Here is a 24,503-nt window from a genome sequence, read left to right on the forward strand (position 1 = left end):
CTCCAGGAAGCACCCACTGTTCTCACCCTGTATACTTTTTCTAATTAAAAGAAAAAAGGTGGTGCGTCCGCACTTTGGCTGTGGAAGGTTTTCTTCACAACAATAAGATCTACAGGCTTTATTTTTAAAAAAGAAAAACAGGCTTTGAAGAACACTTGAGAGGTATATCTCTGCACTCCCCTTTTCACCCCATCTCTCCAGCTAGTTCACTGAATCCCACACCATCCTCTGGTTTGGGAAACAATGATCTAGAGAAATCAGCATAGGATTAGGAGTCAGGAACTCTTGGATATTAATTCTACCTATATCAATGACTAGCTGTGTGGCCTTGCAAAAATCATTTGATCTCTGTTTCTGTTTCTCCATCTGAAAAAAAATTTAATAAACTACCTGACAGGCTGAGATGATTAATCAGTAAAATACTTTGAACTCGTTAAGTGCTATAAGAAGATGTCTGTTGCTTAAACCAGGGATCAATGGTAGAACTACCCTTGTGAATTTTTTCCGTCTACTTCATGACTTTGACCCAGAATTTGTCAATAATTAGATATTAGATACTTAATCAGGTACATGTGTGGATTTTATTATCCTATACAATACATTATACACAGATGGGGGGGGATATTTTTTCCTTCAGAAACCTTACACGCCACAATCATATAACATTTTCAGTGACATAAAAAATCATCATGCCATATATCTGATCTTACAAAGAATAAAATACTTCTATCTGGTGCACATGCCAGTATTCTCTTTAATAGGTAAGGTTCTGTTTTACAAGGGTGCAAAAAAAAGAAAAATAAAAAAACAACAACCCAGAACCAGTTTGCAATGTCCTGTATCTTTGTGAGTCAAGTCAAGTTATCTTGGCCAAAACCAAACGTGGTTGGGCTCTACATAATAATAAGTTTGCTTTAGAAAATACAGTGGTATTAAAGATGAGTATGAAAAAGAGTATGTTTGGATTTGATTGGGTAGACTTTACGTGTTTTTGAAATTATATCATTTGCTCACTTATTAAAACAGAGAAATGTATGGTTTGATCAGGTGGGCAATTGTAACCCCTGTGCCTAATAGGGAAATATCTCTTTAAGACCCATTGTGGCGAGGTAGGAGTGCACTGTGTCTGGGTCATTGTTGCTAGGCAGATTAAGCATTCCACATACAGAAGCTTCTGGAATGCGGTGTGTAGTTCTGGGTCTGCTCCAATAGGTTTCCTGTTGCTGGAGTCAGATTTCAAGAGGGCAAGCAGACAGGGCAGCTGCTTTGCAGAGGGCCATGCGTCCTGTGTGAGTTTGGAGAAGCTGAGCCCAGAAGCGGAAAGCAGGCTGTTGTCCCTAACTCTAAAGCATTTTGTACCAGGGTTTTCTTTAAATTGATACACTTAACTGAGTGGTTGGTTAATCAGTTAGCTGACTGGCTAGCAGTGATTTCAGCAGAGGAAGAGTCTGCATGGATTCCAGCTGAAAATTCCTACAAGCAAGTGGAGGGAAAATGTTGTTTTAGACTCAGCAGACTGTATAGATTTGGTGATCAAAGACTCTAACTGAGACTTAGGTGAACAAAACCTAAGCTTTTGGGAATTTTCAGTTTCTTCTCACTGTATTTTTGTAGGGACTGACCTGTTCAGATTATAGTTTGTTTTTTTTAATTTATGTTTATGTATAACTGTGAAGATAATGTCTGTGGATTATAAAATAGCCATGTCATTCTGTAAAAATTAGATTATTTGTTTCATCGTAAGTTTTTATAAAGTTATTTAATTAACTTCATTTCTTTAGTTTCTTTTGGGACTTGAATGTGGGGCGGTTGACTCTGTGCAATCCTTCCTGAAAATCCTTAGATTTCCTGAACTCTGGGTCTCCAGCTACTTTTTATGGGAGTTGGGGTTTTTATAGGCACTGAAGATGGGAAATGAAATGCCCTGTAGCCCACCCAAAGGTTACACTTGGCGCCCAAACAGACAGGTACTTCAGGATTGCTCAGACCTCACCTCTGAATTCTTTTGAGGAATATTGCAGTTAGTTATAAAATAATGTGGTGTTATTGAATATAATTGAATTTGTGCACTATATTAACATTATTAAGATAATGGAAACTTGCACACAGTTAGGGTTAGATCCCTATAGGACCATTTTGGTCACTGATGTGCCTCCTGTTGATAGTATAGCAGAAATTAAAAGTCTATTGGAATCTTTGGTCATGTGACTAATATGAGGCGGGTGAAGGGAGAATGAAAAGATATGATTCTCTGTGAATTTGAAGACTGTGTCTGTGATGCACATAGGAAGGAAATGTGTGTTGCAGAAGCTAGGGCAGAAATGGGATGTGATTCCTATCCATTTTGAAGTTTTGCCATTTATACCCACTAGTTCTGTGCCCAGAGTACCCCAGTGCAGGAATCAGGGATATTTTGTGTATTCTGACAGAGGGTTCAAGACTGAGACACAGGCTGTGGTTTCACCTGTGAGTGATAGACAGACTAGGTGGTTAACAGATGGTACACCAGTTATAGACCGCGGTCCAGTAGAAGCCTCTACTCCTGCTATGACATGCAACATCTTTTGTTAGAGAGAGTGCTGAAATCTGCCAATGTAACTGTGACTGATGTGAAGTTTAAACTGAAATGTTTTTCAGGTAATTCACCCAGACCCAGTGGAGAAGTAGATTATCTTACTTGGTGAGCACAAGCCAAAGAGATGACGGGAGACAGTGAGATTTCTGACAAAGTCAAAAGAAGGAAGATGATTAAAAGTTGTTTACCCCCAGCATTGAAGGTGGCCTTAGGAGCTGGTAGCAAGGCATCCACTGGAGAATACTTTGAGATTTTAGAGAAGGCATATGGAAGTGTCATAAACACATCTGAGCTTAAGGCTCAATTTTCTGAAACTCACCAACACACTAGAGAACCACCTTCTGCATACCTGACTAGACTACACACATTAGCCCAAGAAATTTTGAAGGCTGGTGCGCTAAAGATACTGAATTGGACACTTATATACCAGATCAGTTTTTCCATGGTTGTTGGCATAGATCCTTATTAAATATACTCTTTTAAAAAAGGGATTAATTGTAGTGGTAGAAAAAAGAGCGTCTCTTATGTCACACTCCTTTTTGAGGTGAGATCCATTGAAAGGGAGCACTCTGATAAAAGAGAAAACTTCAACAAGAACTAGAAGAAAAAGGAAAGCCATTGAGTAGGAGTAACTTGCAGTTGATAAAGGCATATGAAAATACTCCCAGCGCGCATGAAGAAGTCACTGCAGTAGACTGGAAGGAGAAATACCTGCAGTCTGAGCAGCAGTTGGTAGGACTGCAGTTGCCCCAGCCAAGTTCTGAAACATCAATTTCAGATACACGATTTCCTCAGAGACCCAAAGAATTTCATAAACAAGCAATACCAAAATTTAACAGAAGAAATCCTTTATATTTTAACTGTGGGCAAATAGGACATTTTCAGAATGAATGTCAGAATTTTCCTAACCCCAATTTAATACATCAGCAGCTGACTGGTAGGCATTCAAATCAGAGCAAGTTTGAGCTAGGAAGAAAAGAAACTAACAACTCTCAGAGCAAGGCTGCTAGTCAGTGGGTTCAGGAGACAGATGTTAATGAGTGTCAGTGATGCCATCTGGCAGTTAGTGGGACCTGCTTCTTGTCATGGCTATGTATACCTAGATGGAGTAAAGAGTACCTGCCTAATAGATACTGGTTCTCAAGTTACTTGCATATGTGAAACTTTCTATAATGAGCATTTATCTTATTGAAAGTTATAGTCAGTTGGCAGTATACTTCAGATAGAAGGGGCAGAAGGGCAAATGGTTCCATATCTGGGATATATAACCTTGAAGATATGTATCAGAGGAGTAGCCATGTTAGTCTGGATCTGTAAAAGCGGCAAAGAGTCCTGTGGCACCTTATAGACTAACAGACGTATTGGAGCATAAGCTTTCGTGCTTTATGCTTTAATATGTCTGTTAGTCTATAAGGTGCCACAGGACTCTTTGCCTCTTGAATATACGATTCCCAAAGTTTGTCTGTGGGACTAACAAACATCATGAGGTACTAGAATTGGTTTGTCCAGACCAATGTATAAATAAACAAGTGTCGGCATTACAAGTGGGGGCTCGTCCGGGATTTCAACTGGGAAGTCTCTGAAGCTTGGGACACAGCTTCCTCAGCTAGGGGAAGTATGTAACCCACACACCTCCTGGTGTGGTGTTCTGCCCCATCTAGTGGCACCAAGACCACTTAGAGAGATTGAGTCTGCTCTACAGCCTTAGCTAAGAGGCAGTTGGCTTTCAGCTCATGCGGTAGAGGCTCATGCACTAAGCTCCCGAGGTCCGTGGTTCGATCCCACCTGCTGACGACCAGGGTCTGTCAGTGTTGCACAATGGCTAATGTCTTTTTAAGACAAATATTTCTATTCATGATTCACTAATTAGTTCCAAATTAATTCACAGTTTTAAGTGCAGTGCTAACGGCATCCTATTGCTGGGTGAACTGATTCAGTAAAATAGGAACCATCCTGAACTTTTGTGTAAAAAATATATTTGGTCAGTTTTCTTTGATTTTACCCGCTTCATTTTCAGTCACCTCTGACCAGGACTGAGAGCAAAACTGTGGAAAAGACCTTTATGAAGGCGCAAGCACAACTTAGATTCGGGGTTGCAGCTTCAACTTATAGTGCAGTTGTACCATGTGGGTTAAGGCCAGGCAAGAATTGTGGATGAGAGAGCCCTTTTTCTGCAAATAAATAATGAGGAGCTAACTAGATGTCAAAATTCATTGTGACCTTTTCCATCACATTTGTCAAATCAATACATTATATGGGTCACTCTAGGTTATTAGTAAATAATTGGATTCAAAATTTTTTAATTTACATGAAAGGAGAATAAACCAAGCAACTTTTTTCTGATAGGGAATTTCTGAAACCAGTATGTACTCAGAATATTTACTTTGTATCTTTTCTCATCTTGCCTTGGAATGGGATTTTTTGTTTGTTCCTTTGACTTTTTCATGCTCAAAGACAAGTGACTTAGTGATAGGACCTACTTCTTTGTCTTGCGAGCTGTCTGTAGTTTATCTTGGTTACCTTCAAAGTGATAATTTCCAATTGTGCAGAACATTATCTACGTTAACTAAATAAAGTAAAGAGTGCTTTCATTTATTCCAAAGAAACAGAGAGACCAAGCAAAGATAAAGACAGTAGTCCTTGTCTTACTTTTAATTGCTGGGTATGATTTATTTCCTAAAATGATATGTATTAGTTGTACGAACCACTGGGAATTATTAAGTGGACAAAAAATATGTGGTTGAAAAGGCTTCCTCTGCTGGTCCATGTATCTGCCAAGAAAGTAGATTGGTTTCTTTTTTGTGTAACAAAGCTCCATTTCAGAGTAACAGCCGTGTTAGTCTGTATTTGCAAAAAGAAAAGGAGTACTTGTGGCATCTTAGAGACTAACCAATTTATTTGAGCATAAGCTCCAATGAAGTGAGCTGTAGCTCACAAAAGCTTATGCTCAAATAAATTGGTTAGTCATGGACCATGAATTTGGTAGGGCTCTACCTATCAAATACGATTTTCTACAGCTGTCTTGAGTGATTTGTGTTTTAAAATCTATCTTTAAATACCCCCCTTTTCACCTATTTGTAATTATATTTACTTCGTAATACATGTGAATTGTCATGACTGTATGTGTGTGTGTATAAGTATAATATAACACACATGGGTTAGATTGGGCTCTTAGGCTCAGCCCTGCACATGAGAGGTGAGTAGATGCATTACCACAAGAGGAATACCAGGACGGAATTATGACTCAGTCACAAATTCATCCCTGCTTTCACCTTGCTCTGGAGGGTTATGTCACTCTTTTTCAGCACATGAAGGTGTTGGAGCCACCCTCCTCTCATTCCTGTCCACATGCTTGTGGACGCAAGGGGGAGGATTGGGCATGTAGCCCCTGCTCTTGCTGCCGTCTCTTGGAGCTGCAGTCTGGGCAACCTTTACGAAGTTCACTGACAGGATGGGGAGTACTAACTACTTCCTGTTCCCCTGGGGGGGCAGCACTGGGTTTAAGTACAATGTAACCCATACAGTGTAGTCCAATAAAAAGCTAACATTTATGAACAATTGACACACTACAATATGTGAGCTAGCCCAGTGTTTCCCTATTTTTTGACTAGGAAAGGTCTGTGATGATCTGGAAAAAGGGGTAAACTGTGTTGTGGCAAAATTTTCAGATGATACAAAACTACTCAAGATAATTAAGTCCCAGGCAGACTGTGAAGAGCTACAAAAGGATCTCTCAAAACTGGGTGACTGGGCAACAAAATAGCAGATGAAATTCAATGTTGTTAAATGCAAAGTAATGCACATTGGAAAACATAATTCCAACTACACATATAAAATGATGGGGTCTACATTAGCTGTTACCACTCAAGAAAGAGATCTTGGAGTCATTGTGGATAGTTCTCCGAAAACATCCACTCAGTGTACAGTGGCAGTCAAAAAAGCGAACAGAATGTTGGGAATCATTAACAAAGGGATAGATAATAAGAAAAACAATATCATATTGCCTCTATATAAATCCATGGTACACCCACATCTTGAATACTGCATGTAGATGTGGTCGCCCCATCTCAAAAATGATATATTGGAATTGGAAAAGGTTCAGAAAAGGGCAACAAAAATTATTAGGGGTATGGAATGGCTGCTGTATAAAGAGAGATTAATAAGACTGGGACTTTTCAGCTTGGAAAAGAGACGACTAAAGGGGGATATGATAGAGGTCTATAAAATCATGCCTGGTGTGGAGAAAGTAAATAAGGAAGTTATTTACTCTTTCTCATAACACAAGGACTAGGAGCCACAAAATGAAATTAATTGGCAGCAGGTTTAAAACAAACAAAAGGAAGTATTTCTTTACACAGTGCAGAGTCAACCTGTGGAACTTCTTGCCACAGGATGTTGTGAAGGCCAAGACTATAGCAAGGTTCAAAAAAGAACTACATAAATTCATGACGGATAGGTCCATCAATGGCTGTTAGCCAGGATGGGCAGGGAAGGTGTCCCTAGCCTCTGTTTGACAGAATCTGGGAATGGGTGACAGTGGATGGATCACTTGATGATTACCTGTTCTGTTAATTTCCTTTGGGGCACCTGGCATAGGTCACTGTCAGAAGACAGGATACTGGGCTAGATGGACCTTTGGTCTAACCCAATATGCTTGTTCTTATGTGATATCACAGCTACTGTGTTGTGCAACTATTGTTTAATGTTGGTGGTTCAGTGCCCACCTCTGTACAGAAAAGAGAAAGGACACCACTCTGTGTCTGTTACACATGGGCCTGGCCCTTATTTTCTCTCAATCTGATTCTTTAAATTGTTTAAATTGTTTTTTGTAGGTACTGCCACATAACATTAGTGAAGATGTCTAAAACATATCCTACATAGTGGTCTGTATATGAGTTGGCACATGTCAAACTGAAAGAAACCCACTTCCACATTTATTTTGAGTAATCTAGCAAACGAATGCTCTATCTCCACTTGGATTAAGCACCTTGGTTTTGTGCATAATTACCATAACAGTGACACAGATAAGAGTAAAAGTAATATTGAATGGGTGGTAAACTGGAAATAGGAATTATACAAATAAACAGATATCTAATAAGAATAAAGTCTCTTCTTGTGGAAGAGAAGAGTGAGTTAATGGACACTTAAGATTCAGTTTCTTAGCAGTCAATGTATGGTAAAACACACATATTAATACGAAAGACTCACTGATACAAACAGTGATCAAGTTATAGTCTTTCATTCCACTAAAATAATTTATTGCTGTTCACAAAGGATCATGAACGGACACTCAAGATGGTCATTGTAGAAGTCAGATGATCCAGAAAATGACCTGAGCAGAGGATTGAAAAAAATATATCTCTTTGGGGTGGGGTTCTTTTTTGTTTTGTTTTGTTTGGCAAATGGATTAGTATATGTTAACAGTTTCTTCTGAGTGTGGTAGACTTTACAAAACTAACTGATGAGGATTAATGGAGAGAGGTAAGATGTTTAGCATGTGGAAATACTTAGAATGGGGAAGTAAAGAGCAGCAAAAAGTAAAATAATTTTACAACCATTCTTTAAAAATCAAGAGACCTTATCTAAATTACATCATCTGTAAATGTTCTGTTCTGAAAAATGAAATACTGAAGATCAGCAATGCTCTCATGCTTAAACAAGGAGCAAAAAAATCAGACATCAACAATATTTATTAAATGTTGTCATCAGAACTAGATTTAAAATATCAGACTAGAGAAAGGAACTTGAAAGAGTGATTCTACATAAAAAAGAGAATATAATATTTGTAAAGAACAGCAGCAAATAAAGTAAGTTCTTTCTTTCTTTATAGTTCTCCAGTGTGGACAATGTTCAGGGTTAAATTTTCAAAGAATATATTTTGAAGCATGTGGGAAAATGTAATTAAATGATAGAGGTTGACAAGATCCAAATTTCCCAAAGTTTGGGGCATTTGGATCTGAATTTAGATCCAAGTTTGGCAATTCTGAATGGGTTGTTGAAGCAAAACAAAACTTCATAGAATCATAGAATATCAGGGTTGGAAGGGACCTCAGGAGGTCATCTAGTCCAACCCCCTGCTCAAAGCAGGACCAATCCCCAACTAAATCATCCAAGCCAGGGCTTTGTCAAGCCTGACCTTAAAAACTTCTAAGGTAGGAGATTCCACCACCTCCCTAGGTAACGCATTCCAGTGTTTCACCACCCTCCTAGTGAAAAAGTTTTTCCTAATATCCAACCTAAACCTCCCGCACTGCAACTTGAGACCATTACTCCTTGTTCTGTCATCAGCTACCACTGAGAACAGTCTAGATCCATCCTCTTTGGAACCCCCTTTCAGGTAGTTGAAAGCAGCTATCAAATCCCCCCTCATTCTTCTCTTCCGCAGACTAAACATCCCCAGTTCCCTCAGCCTCTCCTCATAAGTCATGCGTTCCAGTCCCCTAATCATTTATGTTGCCCTCCGCTGGACTCTTTCCAATTTTTCCACATCCTTCTTGTAGTGTGGGACCCAAAACTGGACACAGTACTCCAGATGAGGTCTCACCAATGTTGACTAGAGGGGAACGATCACATCCCTCGACCTGCTGGCAATGCCCCTACTTATACATCCCAAAATGCCATTGGCCTTCTTGGCAACAACGGCACACTAATGACTCATATCCAGCTTCTCCTCCACTGTAACCCCTAGGTCCTTTTCTGCAGAACTGCTGCCGAGCCATTCAGTCCCTAGTCTGTAGCGGTGCATGGGATTCTTCCGTCCTAAGTGCAGGACTCTGCACTTGTCCTTGTTCCACCTCATCAGATTTCTTTTGGCCCAATCCTCTAATTTGTCTAGGTCCCTCTGTATCCTATCCCTACCCTCCAGCGTATCTACCTCTCCTCCCAGTTTAGTGTCATCTGCAAATTTGCTGAGGGTGCAATCCACACCAGCCTCCAGATCATTAATGAAAATATTGAACAAAACCGGCCCGAGGACCGACCCTGGGGGCACTCCACTTGATACCAGTTCCCAACTAGACATGGAGCCATTGATCACTACCCGTTGATACCGACGATCTAGCCAGCTTTCTATCCACCTTATAGTCCATTCATCCAGCCCATACTTCTTTAACTTGCTGGCAAGAATACTGTGGGAGACCGTGTCAAAAGCTTTGCTAAAGTCAAGAAACACCACTTTCCCCTCATCCACAGAGCCAATTATCTCGTCATAGAAGGCAATTAGATTAGTCAGGCATGACTTGCCCTTGGTGAATCCATGCTGACTGTTCCTGATCACTTTCCTCTCCTCTAAGTGCTTCAGAATTGATTCCTTGAGGACCTGCTCCATGATTTTTCCGGGGACTGAGGTGAGGCTGACTGGCCTGTAGTTCCCAGGATCCTTCCTCTTCCCTTTTTTAAAGATGGGCACTACATTAGGCTTTTTCCAGTCGTCCGGGACAAAGATAATGGCCAATGGCTCTGCAATCATGTCCGCCAACTCCTTTAGCACTCTCGGATGCAGCGCATCCGACCCCATGGACTTGTGCTCGTCCAGCTTTTCTAAATAGTCCCGAACCACTTCTTTCTCCACAGAGTGCTGGTCACCTCCTCCCCATGCTGTGCTGCCCAGTGCAGTAGTCTGGGAACTGACCTTGTTCGTGAAGACAGAGGCAAAAAAAGTATTGAGTACATTAGCTTTTTCCACATCCTCTGTCACTAGGTTGCCTCCCTCATTCAGTAGGGGGCCCACACTTTCCTTGACTTTCTTCTTGTTGCTAACATACCTGAAGAAACCCTTCTTGTTACTCTTAACATCTCTTGCTAGCTGCAAGTCCAGGTGTGATTTGGCCTTCCTGATTTCACTCCTGTATGCCCAAGCAATATTTTTATACTCTTCCCTGGTCATTTGTCCAATCTTCCACTTCTTGTAAGCTTCTTTTTTGTGTTTAAGATCATCAAGGATTTCACTGTTAAGCCAAGCTGGCCGCCTGCCATAGTTACTATTCTTTCTACACATCGGGATGGTTTGTCCCTATAACCTCAATAAGGATTCTTTAAAATACAGCCAGCTCTCCTGAACTCCTTTCCCCCTCATGTTATTCTCCCAGGGGATCCTGCCCATCAGTTCCCAGAGGGAGTGAAAGTCTGCTTTTCTGAAGTCCAGGGTCCGTATTCTGCTGCTCTCCTTTCTTCCCTGTGTCAGGATCCTGAACTCAGCCATCTCATGGTCACTGCCTCCCAGGTTCCCATCCACTTTAGCTTCCCCTACCAATTCTTCCCAGTCTGTGAGCAGCAGGTCAAGAAGAGCTCTGCCCCTAGTTTGTTCCTCCAGCACTTGCACCAGGAAATTGTCCCCTACACTTTCCAAAAACTTCCTGGATTGTCTGTGCACCGCTGTACTGCTCTCCCAGCAGATATCAGGTTGCTGTTAACCATACATGTCTCAAAATTTTGTCATCCCTGGGATTTGATTATTCACTTCTTCTTTCCAGATTTTCCGTTTGCCATCCATGTTCCATTTTGTCTTTCAGACTCTAAACTCCTGGGAGCAGGGACTGACATTTATTCTGTGATTGTGGCAGTGCCTAGCACAATGGGGCCTAACCTGGTTGTAGTCTTCAGGCACTACTGTAATACAAATGTTAAATAAAAGTAACAGAACATGTGGAAAGTTTGGATCTGGTTCTGAACGGTGCAACTTAGGCCCATTGCTATAAGGGATTGTTTTTTAAATAGCCACTAAAAATGCTAAAGCTTGCAGGTGCACTTTAGAAAGCCCTTTGAAAATTTGTTAAAAATACCCCTCTGAAGAATAGTCAAACACCAAACTCACTTCTCTGAAATACCAACTCATACCACCATTGGTGCCACCATTGAATTTGGCCCTAAAACTCCATATGTCCATGTTAAAAACAAACCTGTAAATGAATGATCTGCTATTGAGGTCATGAATTTGAGCTCCACAACCAGCTGAACTGTTTTCCAAAAACATGTCCGTCATTGTCATGAACAGCCAAACAGGAGTGGAGACTTTATGTTTGTAAATATGTTTGTCCAATGCATTCTGCTCCTTGCTTGATCCAAGGCCTCTGCAAACTCAAAGGCTATTTTTAAAAACTCTCATTTCATCCAGCTGAAGGCTGAATTAACTGCTATGGAAGCTATTAATGTCCAGCTGGGTCTGTCTGACAAATTTGCCAAAGTCATTTTAAGAGTAAAAGGAGAGTAGTTTCCTGCATAATATCTTATTTCTATACCACATGGTTGCTCTAAACTTCCCAACTGTTTTAGTTTCAGTGTGTATATCACTTAAAAGTGCTTTGTGGATGGAGCACTGAAGGTAGAGGACAATTAGTTTGAGAGACCTCCAGTTCTGTAAACATACAGAGGACTCCGTTGACCTCCATAGAAGTTGATTACATTCCTTCTGTAGTCATAGTGGGAAAGTATGATTTTGAGCCTTCAGGTGTAAATGTGAGTGTAGTGGGTGTTTCGTCAAGTTCCCCAAGGTCTGTGCCAAGGAACTGAGACTGATGATGTGACTAGGCTTTGTGGTTGCCAAGCTATGGAGCATTAATGGCCAATACCAAAGGAGCCAAGAATTTTTGAAGAATAGCCCTTTAATTAATATAGGATCTCTCTCTTTTCTTTTTAACTTCAGTTTAGTTTACTTAACAAATTCAAAATGGCACGATTGAAATAAACGACTTGGTATTTTTTTGAAAAACATTGATCCCTGATTATTTAGTTCTAATATAAATAGAATGTATAATTTCAAAGTAATATCACATTAATGAAGATGTTAATGTGGCATTCCTTCAAATAGTCATTCAAAGAAGTTATATTTCCTAGATTTCTAGAAGAATTTATCGCAGATCTGCAGTTCACACATTCACCGCCTGTGGCCTCTTTGCCCAGCAATGGGACTGATTGACAACTTACCTTAAGAATTCCAAGCATTGCCCCTGATTTTCCATATAATGAAGCAAATTGCAGCTACCATCAACTTTAATAAGGAATTTTGTGGTCCACAGATTTCAGCTTGCAATGTTGCAAGTTAATCTGACCGGCTAGAATTGAATGTTGGCACATGTAATCTCTAAGGGACATACATCTATGTTAAAGATGAATATGACTGAGGGTCCATGTTTAGTACTCTGTGGATTATATTCTGGTCATTGCTGATCTATGGGGAGTTAGCTGAGACACGGCATTTCATTTTGCAGCAACTGAGGACTTGAATAAATTTATCCTTTTGGTTTTAATATTGTTTTTCAGCATTAAATGAATAAAGACATAAGGAAACATACTACAACATGCTATTTTATGATGAATAAATATGTTTAAATGACAAGTGTATTATATCTGAGTAGGGAAGATGGGAAGAAAATGTCTAAAACCTTTCTCAGACCTCCAAAGTTTCTCTTTCACCAACAGAAGTTGGTCCAGTAAAATATATTACCTCACCCACCTTGTGTGTGTGTGTGTCTCTCTCTCTCAAATAGTGACTTTCTGTATCTTGTGAGAACACTCTGATTGTGTGGTATCCAATGCAAAGTTTGTCATGTTGGGTGTATTCGGAAGGCTCATGATGCACTGAGCATTGTTGTTATAGTGATGTTATAGTATTTGTTGTTACAGCAATGTTATAGTAATGTTATAGGTTATAATTTCATGTATATATTTGAGTTATATAGTTATAGTTATGAGGCTGAAAATGTGTCTTCATGACTTAAAATAAGCCCACGCAAAAACTCTCCAAGAGCAAAGAGGCAGTTCACACCTCATCAGGGCACGTATGGGACAAACCCAGCCCAGCCTCACAGGAACAAAGGATGCTGGCCTAGGCAGCAACAAAAGGTTCTCTTGGACTCTCGAGTGAGTCACCCCCCTTCCTTTGGTCAGTTTGGGACTGCAATGAGGTAATGCTCACCTGACTCTGAAGCGGGGGAGGGCAAAACCAAGAGGGAATAAAGAACATGATAAAAGGGAGAGGCGTTTGTCATGCTCTTCCTCTCTCTACCACCTACATCTACAGACACCACCACCAGCAAGCGACTGAAGCACTGATGAAAGGGGAGAGCCTGGCTGAAGGACAACCAGCCAGTTTGTGGTGAGAAACATCTAAGTTTGTTAGGGCACTGAAAGTGTTACGATCAGCTTAGAATGCGTTTTGCTTTTATTTCATTTGACCAAATCCGATCTGTTATGCTTTAATTTATAATCACTTAAAATCTATCTTTATAGTTAATAAATCTGTTTGTTTATTCTACCTGAAGCAGTGCATTTAGTTTGAAGTGTTTCAGAGACTCCATTGGGATAACAAGCCTGGTACATATCAATTTCTTTGTTAAATTGATGAACTCATATAAGCTTTCAGTGATCAGTGGGCATAACTGGACACTGCAAGATGGAGGTTCCTAGGGTTATTGCTGGGACCGGAGATATTGTCTAGTGTCATTCAATTGCACAGTCCAAGAAGCAGCTTACATGCCAGAGGCTGTGTATGAACAGCACAGGAGTGGGGGTTCTCACAGCAAAGCAGGGTAAGGCTGGCTTTTGGAGTCAAGGATTGGAGTGATCTAGCGGATCACCAGTATGGATATCACCAGAGGGGAATGTCACAATATATTTGAGAGAGAGAGAGACACACACACACCGATCAAAAACCAGACACCTAGCAACTCTATATCCAGGGTGTACTGGGGTATCAGAAGACATAAGAAAAATGAAAAAGACCGACTCTCAAAAAATCATCTGATCAAGGAGTATCTACATGCAAGTAAAGCAAATAGAAATTCAGCAACATGATGAAACACTTCAAACATGAAGGAATTTAATTAGACAGCCGTAGCCTGCAGGCAGAGGGGGAAGTACCAACTCCAATGTGGCCATGGTGGAACTACAAATTCTTGATATGCATGGGTTCATACTCCAAAATAATACCTTAGATCTGAAATAATAAATGATACAATGTTTAAGTGACGATCTAAGAAAGGGAGCATGAGTCAGTGTAATGATGAATAAGGGAAGCGCTGATTTACCTGTCGTAGGGGGGGAGAACAGAGGATTTGACCTTGAGATCTGCCCAGCACCAGATGGATTACTGTAAATGCTCATGCTAATAACATCCAAGCAACCAAAGAGACCATGGTAACATCTAGCACTAGAGCTGCTCTATATTCCAGAAGAATGGAATGTAAACCACCTGAACCAGGACAAAACCTGAGTGGCTGGGCTCCAGAGGAGCTAGGGTAAGGCTCCAGCCTGCTCCCAGCTTTAATAACCCCAGAGGACAGTATACTTCTCTCTGCTGTGACGAATAGCCTCTTGGCCTGCATCAGTACAGATCCAATTGACCTTAGGCCCACCATTTTCCTGGCTTGCCCCCACCCTTTGGACCTCTGCCCCCCTGTGCTGGGGGCACAGAAGTTCTTCTGTTCAGAGTTCCAAAGTCCTGTCTGTAGCAACCTTGAGGTTCAATAAATAACAAACCAGTGAATGAGAAAGTATTATAACTTTTTAATAAAACAAACTGGGAGCATCTCTGGTGAACTGCTGCACACAGCCTTTTCCTATGTTCATAATAGTGTCCCTTATGAGACAGTGTCTCCAAATTATAATCTTCTACAGACATATCTACACTGTTCTCCACGTTTTTACAGCAAATCTACGTCTCTCTGTGTTTGCAGTTAGCAAAATAATCTTGTTTAGCAGCATGATTTGTACATGCAGCACAAAATTAAGCTGAATCAATTGTAACATTTTAGGAGTGTGGAGGAATTGTGGCCAACCTTGGACACAGCCAGCGCATTACATGAACTCACTGGCCCAAAAGGAGAAATTAGCTCTCTATGCACAATTTTAGCAGACCCAGCTCAGTTGAGCAGACATCCTGACTAGTTGGGGCTGAGGATTCTACTTCCCAGCTCTCTGATTTTTCATGGGGATCAAAGACCATTTATATTGCCTTTTTATAGTGTTGCCCAAGGAGAAGAAAAGCTAATTAAAAAAAAGGTAATATCACATTCTGGAATGGAAAAATACTATGTATTCACAAAGGAGGCACATTAGAATTGCTGTGGAAATTATAAATTTGAATTGACTCTTATGATTTAAAATTTCAACATTAATGCTATAGTAACAGAACTTTTTTTTCTTTTCATTTTTAAATACCTTTTAAGGTCTGATTGTGTGGCTAGATATAGTCGGGAATTAGAGGCAGCGTGGAGTTGCACCTATGGGAGCTGTAGGAAACAGTCTTCCTGAAGCAGGTACAATACCCTTGGGACTCCTGAGAGCACAGGGAGGGCACAGCCACTGCACCACCCTTTGGCTGTATTTGGATGAGGATTCTTCTTAACATTGCCAACTGTTGCAGCTGCACTGTTGATGGTAATGATGGGGGAACTGATACCGGCCACTAGTGTATTAAGGCCTAATTTGAATGTGTCCAGTTTGCAAATTAATTCCAGTTCTGCAGTTTCTCATTGAAGTCTGTTTTTGAGGTTTTTTTGTTGAAGAACTGCCACTTTTAAGTCTGTTATTGAGTGGCTAGATCACTACAAATAGTGTACTAAGCAAAAATATCAGGGGGTAGCCATGTTAGTCTGTATCCACAAAAACAACAAGGAGTCCAGTGATACCTTAAAGACTAACAGATTAATTTGGGCATTAGCTTTCGTGGGTAAAGAAGTTGAATCTGAAGAAGTGTTTTTTCACCCACGAAAGCTTATGCCCAAATAAATCTGTTAGTCTTTAAGGTGCCACCGGACCCCTTGTTGTTTTTGTATTAAGCACAGTGTCACCTAACACCCTTCAGAGGAGATACAGGCAATGCAGTTAAAACCACTGATAGCTTGGTGTACTACTCTTCTGCCATTGTAGCCACTAGTGAAGCTGTATCAGTAGTAGCAATGGTGAGAAATTTTAAGAAAATAAACTAATGTAGACAAGGACTTTAAGATGTATAGAACCTCTGGTACTTCTCCTAACAGACAAGACTATCTAAAATATTCAAGATAGAAATGTGTATTTTATTTTATTTTTATTTCCTTGTGTGGGTGCTTTTTTTGTGCCTTTCCTTAACTTAGTAAGTGCTTTGGTTGTGAAGTCTCCCTTGCCCCCACCCCATTGTTAATTAGAAAAATTAGCCTAATATATGTATTGCATTTGCGGTAAGCAAAACATTTCTTGAAGAGTAGTTTCCTGGATGTCAGTTCAAAGGCAGCTTCATCAGAATTCAAAATTGTAACTATTATAAATTTGAGAGAAAAGTTTTTGAAAGTTAAGAATTCTCCCTTTCTTTTAAACTACTAATTTAGGGTCAAAGTATGTTACCAGTTACACCAGTAGTGTAAATCCAGAGTATCCCAATGGCTGTAGGGGAGTTACTGTTTTTCACAGACATAAATAAGAGCTGAATTTGGTCCTTAGACATTCCCAGCCATATGCCTCTAATTCTTTAAGAAGGTCTGACTTACAATACCAGATTTCTTGTGACTGCTGTTCTCAGCTGGAATTTCCTATTATCCTGCCTTTTTCATGTAACTGAATTTAAATCAAAGGCAGACACTTCAAAGTCAGCTAGACTGAGATTTTCTTTTACACTTAGGTTGTGCATAGCTGCCTGTGAATTTGTGTCATGAATGTCCTAGTTAATCACACAGAGCTATGTCAATCACTTATCATTTTGGGAAATTATTATAGGTTATGATTGACTAAACCAAATTAAAACTAATGCACAAATTCAGGGTCTGAAATATATTTTTGACCTTTAGCATCCAATATGTGTGTGTGTATGTGTGTATTGCAATTATTCACTGCTTTTCTTACCTACTGGTTTCCTAGTGTGGGCAAATGCCACAATTAGTAGGTCAAACTCTTCTTGTACATCAGAGTAAACAGAGTAAATTGGTTTTATTCTAGATTTACATTGTTGTAACTGAGATCAGATTCTGACTTCGTGTTTTAAATTGAGAATGAGGAGCATGTATGACAGAACTGGATTTTCTGAGAGAGAAATGTAGTTTGATATGTGATAAAAATAAGACACTGTACCAGCTATTCCAGATTTGCAGGGACCTTGCTATTTTCCAGCTGTTTACCCTTGAGATGTAAAATGGCAATTTGACATAGACTAACAACACAGTGTGATGTGAGCATCTGCGTAAAAGGCTGTATATATGGAGCATGCCCAGTGATGTGAAAAGCCTCTTACCCCACCCCCATCTGATCTCTGAAGAGATTAAATGAACTTTGTACTTGTAAATATCACTGAATACATTTTGCACCGGATTTTAAAAGGTTCTCTTCTAAGTACTATTCAAAACAGGCAAAAAAAAAAAAATAACAACAAAGACCTTTTCCTGCATTGAGTTGAAACATCTCTTACAATATACTTGAACCAATATACTGGGGTTTTTTTGTTTTTGTTTTTCATTATTAAAGCCTTTTTTACTGGCATTGGAAAATTTAAGTATTTACTTGCACTAAATACTTAAGAACAGGGTATCTAAAAGCTTGAAGGGCAGAGGGAAGAGAAGGAAGGAGCTTGCAGCAGAGCATGGATAGGAAAGGAGCAGTGATTCTGCGGTGCTCGGTGTGCACATGTTTTGTGAGAATCAGTGCCGGGCGCTGCAGCTGCGGACAATAACTGAGCTGTCTGGCTAATGAAGGCCACCTGGATCAGGCTTCTGAAAAGAGCCAAAGGAGGACGGCTGAAGAATTCTGATATCTGTGTAAGCCCTATGTTTTCATTGTTAGCATATTTATTTATTAATTTTACGGTAAGGGAAAACAGTTGCTTTCATTCTGATTGAATTAGCAGAATTCTCTTCTTGTGATTGTAAGATGAGACAAAAATCAGAGCTGGAGCTATTCTGGTGTTCTGACTAGTTCCATTGTAGCAATACTTACACACAGGTGTTGAGTTGAGACATATTTAATCAGGTGGAACTTGATTTGTGGTCATTTGCATGTTTTTGCTAAAGGGCTGAGATGGATTTGAGCCATGTTCATTTCTGATGGGAAGAGTGTTAGGTGCCCTAAAATTAAAATGGAAGGCATGGGTTAAAGCTCTCTGCAGTGATCTTGTGTAATAGTAATTGTTAATACTGACTTGGCATTTTTTTATTGAATCTGTTTCCTTGCTGGCATTAAAATGTCCTTGTTTATGGTTTTTATTTTTATGGAGCTATCCTTGAAACTGTTGTATGTCCTTCAGCCCTGCACTGCACCACTGCCATTGCTCTACACAGAAACCAGCTCTGCTTACCAAAAAGCAGACTAATTAGAATGTGGGGATAGGGCGGGAAGTAAACCCCTGGAGAGAGACCTGACTTTTGGATGGTCTCCAAATTTGAAACCCTTACTTAAAAATTTTTCTAACTGATTGTCTCTGCTGCTGTATTTTTCTTTTTTCTTTGCCAGGTATTTCTACAAACGTACAATGAGAGAAATGATACGGGAACACTTCACCCTTTTATTGCAGATGCTGCATCTATTTGTAACATTATGTCTCCTTTTCCTGTGCAGGGTTCGGCGGACTCCTACACTAGCCGTCCATCTGATTCAGATGTATCACTGGAGGAAGACAGAGAGGCAGTGCGGAGAGAGGCAGAGCGGCAGGCCCAGGCACAGCTGGAAAAAGCGAAGGTAAGGCACTTCTTCACATCACAGGTTCATGAACCTGTTCTTTTTCTAAGAGCTTGTTGTCTCATTTGTTTACCTGTAGAAATGTTTTTCTAAATATTTTTTTAAAAAATACCTCCAAAGATCTCTTGTTAAGGAAATTACATAAGTTTTTGGAAATTGCACTTATCAAACAAACTGATTAAAGACAGAAACTGCCATTCTTGATTGCCCTGTCTGTATTAGGAGACTCAGTTTGCTTAAAAAAGAGTTTAGTTACTTAAAGAACTGAACTAACTTTTGTATTTTGCTATATAACCTATCAATTCCTAGTACACAGGGACAAGTCATGAAGTCCCTTTTTATAATCAATGGGGGTCTTGCCGGAGCATAATTTGGCCCCATAAATCATGTTTATCGTTCAATCGTAGAAGTTCAGCATTGGAAGTCCAGTTTTTTTTATCCGTCATGTACAGGATTGTTTCCTACATGGCATGTATAAGTAAAGACAGGCAGTTACACTGGCCCATTTTGTTTAAGAGGATTTTATTGGTTTCCTTAACAAGAAAACAATTTTACTTACCTACTAAAGTAGGGGCAATCAGGATTTCAGAACCCCTTGTAAGAAGTTTGAGGCCCTTACAGAAATTCTACTGTACTTCCATGCTCCTGGCAGGTAGTGGCAAATTAATAAACACTAAATGAGGCACAGATCTCACCAACATGCGTATGTATTTTCCATTAGATGCATATGCAAAAGCAAAGTTTTCTAGTCAGAATACTACAAAAGTATGTGTGTGTTTCTCTCTGCTATGCATTTTAATTTTTTGCATCAGTTGTACTTATGATTAAAAAACAAATATATATATATTTAAATATTTAATATATTTATATTAAAAAACAAATATATATATGCGTCCTTGTTTGTTTTTCCTCATTCTTTTATCTTTTTTTCCTTTCCTTTTTGCTGTGTCTCAAATCTTGGTGCGTCATTTCCAATGTATTTTTCTTTCAAGGTCTCTTTTTCCTCAGTTTAATTTTTTTCTCTCTTATTCATATGTGGTTTTAAGAAGTTTACTGGAATCTAGTCTTTTCATTCTTTCTCACCTACTTTCTCTCTGTTCCCTCTCTCGTGTCCTTTTTCCATTTACTTCTCTCCTCCATTTCTCTGTTCCTTCTTTCCTGTGATCTTTCTGTTCCCACTCTTTCCTCTCCCACTTTATCAGTTTCCTTATATATTCACCATCACCTCTGATCATTTATGGTAGCTCAGTTTTAGAAAGTTCTTGGGGTCACCTAAACCTTCACGAAAGCAGGAATTCAGATTATTGAGATACACTTGATTAGAGAGAACTGGTCAGTTCAGACAGTCACCAGGGTGCACAGAGTGACAGCTTTCTGAAGGCCAGAAGGCTCAGACAAAGAGGGAAGGAGGGGATTACCAAGTCTTTTTTGAGAATTCTAATTTTATGAGATATCTGATAAGAATTCCCAAACCACCTTTTTCAAGAGGTGCTGGAGTCTGCTGGTCTTCGGGATTCCTGGATAGCTCTCTGCAGCCCCACTCCAGCTGCACTTCTATGCTATGCAAGTGCAGTTTCATTTCCATAACAGAAACAGTAAGTCTAGTTTCCGCCTCCTTCTCTTACCCGCCCCTTAAAAGATGCTAGCTGATCTTTGGATAACAGGAGTTTTGGTTAACCACAGAATAGTATGTCAGGGTTGCTCTAGTTTGATTGTTTTGTTTTAGGAGTTACAAAGCAACTATTGCTAGAAAAAGTAAAATAAATAATCAGGATTATTAGTAAAATAATTTAGCTTTAAAAGAAGAGTTCAAGTAATAACATCTTCTAGAATAATGAGTGGCATTAGAACACTTATTCCTAAACTGATGCATCTTTTAGCGATGAGTAAATCTATGTGAATGTTGCTATGGGAATTTGGCTTAGCAATGCTGGCTTGACTGCATGGACAGCCCTTATGAAATATTCATGATCTCTAACACAGATGCCATAGTAGTTTACAGAGGAACTGCCAGCAGACCTTCACTTTTAAAAACTGTATTTCCGTACATCAAAACAATATTCTCACTTCAGTTGGCAGAGGAATAGTCACCAGGTCTGACTCTGTCTCTGGCTGTGAGACAGCTTGTAAACAGTTGAAATGTGAGGGCATTGCTACAATCAAGCTGTTATAACAAAGGTGTTTCAGTAATACGTAAAACACACACAAACTGACTTTTAAATTATCTGTGCATTAAAAGGGATTAAAGCATACACTGGAGAAACAGTTTGTAATGGCTACGTGGTTGTAGGATATAAATTGTTGTATATACGTGTTGGCTAATATTTAAAGTAATCTACATTTTATGATGTTCATCGCATTCATTTAAAAAACTATTTCTAAAAACAAATACCAGAATAGCTTAAATCTAGTTGCATATCTCTGAAATATTACAGGAAATATTTTGCTACTTCCATTTATGGATGAGTGGTTCACCTCCTTGATGAATAATGAAATTAATGAAACAGTAAGTTAGGTTTACATTATTTCACTGTTCACTGAACCAGGCTGCAAACACTGGGTATAGATTCCTGATTTCCAAGTGTGCCTGTCTTTTCTTTGTCTTTATGTGCTATCAGTCAGGAGCAAGTGACGCAGCTGCTTTTAACTTTTTTCTCTTTCAGATTGTGAGCGGAAATGTTGATCCTAAATAGAATTCTGATTACTTTATTTGTCATGGGAATTAGAAATGGATGACATACATGAATAATCCAAAAAGAAAAGGAGTACTTGTGGCACCTTAGAGACTAACAAATTTATTTGAGCATAAGCTTTCATGAGCTACAGCTCACTTCATTGGATGCATGCAGTGGAAAATACAGTGGGGAAATTTTATATAGACAGAGAACATGAAACAATGGGTGTTACCATACACACTATAACAAGACAGTGATCAGGTAAGGTGAGCTATTACCAGCAGGAGAGGAAAAAAAACCTTTTGTAGTGATAATCAAGGTAGGCCATTTCTAGCAGTTGACAAGAATGTGTGAGGAACAGTCGGGGGGAGGGGGGGAATAAACATGGGGAAATAGTTTTACTTTGTGTAATGACACATCCACTCCCAGTCTTTATTCAAGCCTAATGTAATGGTGTCCAGTTTGCAAATTAATTCCAATTCAGCAGTCTCTCGTTGGAGTCTGGTTTTTTCAAAGTTTTTTTGTTGAAGAATTGCAACTTTTAGGTCTGTAACTGAGTGACCAGAGAGATTGAAGTGTTCTCCGACTGGTTTTTGAATGTTATAATTCTTGACGTCTGATTTGTGTCCATTTATTCTTTTATGTAGAGACAGTCTGGTTTGACCAATGTACATGGCAGAGGGGAATTTCTGGAACATGATGGCATATATCACATTGGTAGATGTGCAGGTTCTGATTATCACTACAAAAGGTTTTTTTTCTCTCCTGCTGGTAATAGCTCACCTTACCTGATCACACTCGTTATAGTGTGTATGGTAACACGCATTGTTTCATGTTCTCTGTGTATATAAAATCTTCCCACTGTATTTTCCACTGCATGCATCCGATGAAGTGAGCTGTAGCTCATGAAAGCTTATGCTCAAATAAATTTGATAGTCTCTAAGGTGCCACAAGTACTCCTTTTTCTTTTTGCGGATACAGACTAACACGGCTGCTACTCTGAAACCTGTCATTATGAATAATGCAGAGGCTGAAGGGAAAATGACAGAGAATTAAGAGTAGATATAAAACTGTCAAAGTGTTTCATGCACCTTAGGAAAACAGTTTAACGAACATCCATGTTTCTTTCTTACAGTTGAGAGGAGAAACGTCTTAAAATTGTAGAAAAAGATGTACCAGTGAGGCATATGAGGACAAATGGGTAGTAGCTTTGGACTTTGAGTAACATAGAACTGTGTGCCCAGTTAATATGAAGCAAGTATGTAAAGATCTGATTGTAGTACTGATTGCAGCCTGAAACAATGTCTAAGGTGAAAGTTTGACAGGCCAGCAGTCTTTGCCCTAAACACTCTGTTAACCTTTTCTTAGCAGGATCAATATTTTGTTAAGTGGATCACTCTGGCAGGTGGTTTGTTACCTAATTTTGACATAAGGAAGGTGAGAGTAGCTATTTAGGTGAGAGATAATCTAGGGTGTGGGCTGAGCAATCCTGAAGGAAGAACCCCAGTAGTAGCTGAGTCTGAGCAGAAAGTTTGTGCTGAACTTTGTTACCTTATTCTTTTCATTGTAGTTGATTGGAAAATATGAACCCAAAAGACTCCAAAGTCAGAACGTAAATTTTAAAAACCCAAACAATATAATTTTTTTAATCTCATGATTTTTATGGAGTTAATTATTATTTTTGAAGGCTTGGGGTTGACAGTACTGAGAGAAACAAAACATTGCAAATGACGGGCCATTTTTGTCCAGGCTCTTGCAAATACAAGATGAATTATTATGTGCACAGAAAGCAAGTGTGATGAGATGGAAAACTCAGATGAAAATGGAAGAGGTCCCCCTAACTTTAGTGTCATATATGGACTAGGGTATATTTAGGAAGAAGAAACATTTATCATATAGCTCCTTGTCTTTTCCCAGTGCCAGTGAAGTAAGCCCCAGTGCTCCATTTTTCTATTTATCCCATAGTGTTTCTGTTATTTTGCATGAAGCCCTTGGAATAATGCACTTCCTGAACCGGTCCATACAACTACTATCCTTTGTCTTATTTGTCTTCAATAAGTAGATCAATTTTTTTCTGTGATGGTGGTGATGTTTTTAAGATTATAAATTCTATGGGGCATGGACTATTCCTTTCAAATGTTTTTATTGTTCCTAGCATACCTTCAGTACTACCTCAGTTGAAATGATTAACATTAATTATTTGTAATAGAGTAGTACCTAGATGTCCTGGTCAAGGATCATGACCCCATTGTGCTAGGCACTAAACAAACATAAGAAAAAATTGTCCCTTTCTCAAAGGACGGACAGTCTAAATAATAAGATTTTTGCACTGTGACCTCTATTTTTAACATTGCTCTGTATGAGATTGCACAGGAGAACCTAATTTAATGTGTATGTATGAAAAGTTTAGAGGCTTATATATAATTTAAATACCAAAATGTATTAACGCAAGTAAGGCTTTGAAATATGTTGCTTCTGGGTGAATTATGTGAAAATATCACATACAGTGCTAAGAAAAATGATTTATAGCTCTGACTGTACATAGCCTATTGTAGAAATATGTGCCTGCCTTTGAAGACATGGAGAAAAAGCAGTAACTTAAAAAATATCCTGTAATG

General features: G+C 39.3%; 1 protein-coding gene across 6 annotated transcripts in view; it reads left to right on the forward strand.

Annotated features, from left to right (window-relative positions):
- The window catches only part of CACNB2 (calcium voltage-gated channel auxiliary subunit beta 2), a 396,125-nt gene that overhangs the window by 236,382 nt on the left and 135,240 nt on the right, over window positions 1–24,503 (forward strand). For 4 of the 6 annotated variants that reach the window (XM_073334164.2, XM_073334157.2, XM_073334158.2 and 1 more), the window contains one exon: window positions 19,091–19,210. In XM_073334164.2, the coding sequence (XP_073190265.1) occupies window positions 19,091–19,210 (120 nt within the window). Of the gene's footprint in view, window positions 1–18,033; window positions 18,295–19,090; window positions 19,211–24,503 lie in introns of those variants that run through there. The other 2 variants (XM_073334159.2, XM_073334163.2) reach the window with 2 other exon arrangements.

This window comes from Lepidochelys kempii, chromosome 2 (assembly GCF_965140285.1).
Source record: "Lepidochelys kempii isolate rLepKem1 chromosome 2, rLepKem1.hap1, whole genome shotgun sequence".
NCBI classification, from domain to species: domain Eukaryota; kingdom Metazoa; phylum Chordata; order Testudines; family Cheloniidae; genus Lepidochelys; species Lepidochelys kempii.